General features: G+C 59.5%; 1 protein-coding gene across 1 annotated transcript in view; it reads right to left on the bottom strand.

Annotated features, from left to right (window-relative positions):
• Window positions 1-6: 6 nt before the first annotated feature.
• Window positions 7-2,013, bottom strand: part of DICSQDRAFT_60440 (Six-hairpin glycosidase) — a gene marked incomplete at both ends in the record, with an annotated part of 4,786 nt that continues 2,779 nt past the window's right edge. Inside the window, 3 exons of the mRNA XM_007365721.1 lie at window positions 7-135; window positions 193-1,283; window positions 1,334-1,347. Coding sequence (XP_007365783.1) covers window positions 7-135; window positions 193-1,283; window positions 1,334-1,347 — 1,234 coding nt within the window. The remainder of the gene's footprint in view (window positions 136-192; window positions 1,284-1,333; window positions 1,348-2,013) is intronic.

The following is a 2,013-nucleotide window of genomic DNA, read 5'->3' on the forward strand; positions in this document are numbered from 1 at the left end:
CGTGAACCACTTCGACGAGAAGCGACCGAGAGTGGTCGAGAACCCGGCATCGACGTGCGTCAAGTCGCCCACCTGAGGCACGATCGCCCACGTAGCTCCCGCCGCGCCCACAAGCTGGATGCCGCCGACATATGTCTGCACAGAAGCAATCGGTTTTCAGTGAGGCGATAAGACAAAGCCGGAATCACTGACCGTGAGCGAGCTCGTAGGCCCCGTTCCCCACCCATGTGCGTGCGAGATCCGCGGATCGTTCGTGTACGGCGCATAATGCAGCTCTCCGCTCGTAGAGTACCCCTCGATGAACGTGCTGTTCGTCATCCGCGGGTCATCAAGCATGAAGTCCGCCCACATATTACGGATCAGGGTGAGCGCCGCCGTCGTCCGGTTCGCCGCAAAGTGCATCTCCAATTCGAACCCAGAGATGAAAGGGGACACCGCGTCCGCCGCCTCCGGTGCGGGCGCCCCGTACTGGCCCCACCGCGCCTGCAGCGCGTTTGAGATCTGCACCACCTGCGACGTGTTCGTGACGAGCCCCGACTTCACTGCCCATGCATTCCCATCCTGTGGCGCGAGCGTCGTCGTCTCGTTGTCCCTAAACAGCCCGACATCTGGCTGCCACAGCAGCGGGATCGCTGCAGCCTGAATCCCCGCCGCGAGCTGCGCCCAACGGTCGGCCGTCGTGGTGTTGTTTTGGATCTGGGCGAGGGCGACGCCGAGGTTGAGGGTGTAGAACAGGATAGAGTTCGCTTCGATGTTGTGCCCGCCCATGCCAAAGCGCAGCCAGTCGGCAGACGCGGTAACGTTCGCGAGGCCCGTGTCATCGATCTGTGCCGCCGCCCATTCCAGACCTGCTTTCCACTGCGACCACTTCCCACCAAGGTAGGACTGGTCGCCGGTGTAGTGGAAGAAGCTCTCGACACCGATGAGGGCATATAAGTGATACGTGAAAGAGACGATCCCGAGCTCGTTGAAAGGGTAACCGGCGTACGGGAGGAGCCCACTGCCGTTTTGGAGGTCGTAGAGCGAGTCGAGAGCGTTCCTGACGGAGATGAGGTCGAACGTCGTGACTGCGATACCCAGGACTGCGATAGAAATGTCCCCGCTCCACACCAGCCTGTCCCGTTTCGCGCCATCGGTCAAAGTGGAAGTGCCATTCGTGATGGTCGTGTTCAGCCACCAGTCCAGTGTACCGGTGACTGTCGAATTGCTCGTAATTACATTGAGATAGTTGAGAGCGTCGCCACGGGTCGGGTCGATCGTCACGAGTTGATTGGTGTACGCCCCTGCATCATCGTGAGTACGAGTTGCAGGTCAGGATGGGCGACCCTCTCACCAGCGTACCACACCCTACGGCGACCGTCAGCTTGAGTCAGCTACGTAGCATTGAGTCGGCACACACCGGTTCAGCTTCTCGTCGTTAGAATGGAACCATCCTGTGTAGTTCCGCAATGAGTCGGCTCTCCAATGCGGCATCGCCGTGAAATGCACCCAGAGGTCGTTGATGGAGACCTGGCCGGGACCGAGGTTGACGACCGTTAGATAGCGGAACGCGCCACGCTCCCTGTCAATAGGAGCCGCATAATGTCCCGCAGCCGTAAGGTTGAACACGAGAGGTGCGTCCGATCCCGCGTCCGCCGTGGCGTCGGATGCTTCTGGAGAGATCCACAGAGAGCTTTCTGCGAAGGTGAAACCGACAGCCCCACCGTTCGAGGTTGTATTGAAGTTGACCCAGCCGGCGACATTTTTGCCAAAGTCGTATGTTACCGAGGAGTTGAAGGTATCTAAGATGAGACTGAGGGAAACCTGGCTGTCTAACAGAGCAGTTGCAGCGGAAAGTGAACCGCTTTGGAGCCGTACGGCGACGGGTCGAAGAGTTCGCGAGGGAGGAGCAAGGATGTATTGTTGGTAAGGTACGGCAGCCACAGCCGTTGCGAAGAGCAGCGGAGTTGGGTACAAAACGCGCATGTCGACGCCGATGGCAAGCCTATGGAGAGTCGCGACTCAACATCCCCT

This window comes from Dichomitus squalens (genome assembly GCF_000275845.1).
Source record: "Dichomitus squalens LYAD-421 SS1 unplaced genomic scaffold DICSQscaffold_14, whole genome shotgun sequence".
Taxonomy (NCBI): Eukaryota; Fungi; Basidiomycota; class Agaricomycetes; order Polyporales; family Polyporaceae; genus Dichomitus; species Dichomitus squalens.